General features: G+C 64.7%; 1 protein-coding gene across 1 annotated transcript in view; it reads left to right on the forward strand.

Moving 5' to 3' along the window:
• Window positions 1–1,067: 1,067 nt before the first annotated feature.
• Window positions 1,068–1,731, forward strand: part of FIBP (FGF1 intracellular binding protein) — a 5,983-nt gene continuing 5,319 nt past the window's right edge. Inside the window, exons 1-2 of the mRNA XM_027856252.1 lie at window positions 1,068–1,254; window positions 1,385–1,583. Of these exons, the coding sequence (XP_027712053.1) occupies window positions 1,170–1,254; window positions 1,385–1,583 (284 nt within the window). The 5' untranslated portion in view covers window positions 1,068–1,169. The remainder of the gene's footprint in view (window positions 1,255–1,384; window positions 1,584–1,731) is intronic.

Raw genomic sequence — 1,731 nt, forward strand, 5'->3', positions numbered from 1 at the left:
CCTACTTGCTGGCTCCGTGCCATTACGGAGGATTTCCCCTCACCCCACTCCCGGCTCCTGGAATGCCCTTCCTCCTCAACTCCACCCCTTAAAATCCCCAGAGTCTTTAAAACCTCACCTGGCCCATCACCTCCCCCCTGAGGTCTTCTCGGAGCCTCCCCCCATTCTCTTCTGATAACGTTGTATAGATTTTCTATCTACTTCTATGGGCATGTATAGTTTTCCCAAGAAAAAAGAAACTCCCGGAGGGCAGGGGCTGTTTCCACGTTTGTCTTTGTATCTGAGGTTCCCAGCGTGTCAGTCGGTGCTTGATACATTTTGCTCAATAAACATTTTTTTTTTAAATTGATTTACTGATTTAATAAGGGCGACGTGGGGAGGAGGAGGGATGGGGAGATGGGGAAAGGGGCAGGGGGAGACCGATAAAGGGGAGGGAATTTGGAATGGAGAACTGGGGTGGGGGATAGGGAAAGAGGACGAGCTTTGGAAAAGGGGAGGGGGACACTGGTAAAGAGAAGGGGGATATGAAATGGGGAGCTGGGGGTTGGGGGTGGGAAAGGAGAAGGAGCTGGAGAATCTGGGGGAGGGGATACTGGTAAAGGGGAGAGCAGTATGAAATGCGGAGCTGTGGGCTGGGGGGGTGGGGAAGGAGAAGGAGCTGGAGAATCTGGGGGAGGGGATACTGGTAAAGGGGAGAGCTGGGGGGGTGGGGAAGGAGAAGGAGCTGGAGAATCTGGGGGAGGGGATACTGGTAAAGGGGAGAGCAGTATGAAATGCGGAGCTGTGGGCTGGGGGGGTGGGGAAGGAGAAGGAGCTGGAGAATCTGGGGGAGGGGATACTGGTAAAGGGGAGAGCTGGGGGGGTGGGGAAGGAGGACGGCGACGACGAGCTGCGGAGGGGGCGGGGAATTCCCCCGGCCCTGGGTTTCCCCTTCCTCCCGCGCCGCGGGGCTGCGGACCGCTCTCAGGACGGGGCGGGACCAAGGAGGGAATGGGGCGGGACCAGCGCTTCGGTCCCTCCCCGAGGCCCCCAGCCCCCGCCCCTCCGCACCGGAAGTGGTCCGTAGTTCACCGCGGGTTCGGGAGCGGAGGTCCGGCTGCACCCGGAAGCGGTGGCTGCTCCGGGGCCGGTCCGGTCCGGTCCACTGGGTCCGGACGCCCAGCTCCGTCATGACCAACGAGCTGGACATCTTCGTGGGGAACACGACCCTCATCGACGAGGATGTGTACCGGCTCTGGCTGGACGGATACTCGGGTGCGGGCAGGGGAGCGCTGGGAGCCCCCCCCCCCGGGGGGGGGGGGGGGGCGGGGGGGGGGGGGGGCGGGGGCGGGGGTGGGGGCGGGGCGCCCCTCCGCCCGTCCCCACGGCCCCCTCTCCTCCTCAGTGAACGATGCCGTCGGGCTGCGGGTGCGCTCGGGCATCCTGGAGCAGACGGGGGCCACGGCGGGCGTGCTGCAGAGCGACACCATGGACCACTACCGCACGTTCCACATGCTCGAGCGCCTGCTGCACACGCCGCCCAAGCTGCTGCACCAGCTGGTCTTCCAGATCCCGCCGTCCCGGCAGGCCCTGCTCATCGAGAGGTGGGGGCGCTGAAGCCCCGCCCACCGACGGGGCCCGCCCCCCCCGGAGGCGCTGTCCTGGCCCACCCCCGCTGACCCCCCTCCCAGGGTCCCTCAGTTCTTTCCCCCCCACCCCCACCCTGCTCTGCCCTGCCCCCTCCCATAGCTT

Source organism: Vombatus ursinus, unplaced genomic scaffold (genome assembly GCF_900497805.2).
Source record: "Vombatus ursinus unplaced genomic scaffold, bare-nosed wombat genome assembly UNPS02011369.1, whole genome shotgun sequence".
NCBI lineage: Eukaryota > Metazoa > Chordata > Mammalia > Diprotodontia > Vombatidae > Vombatus > Vombatus ursinus.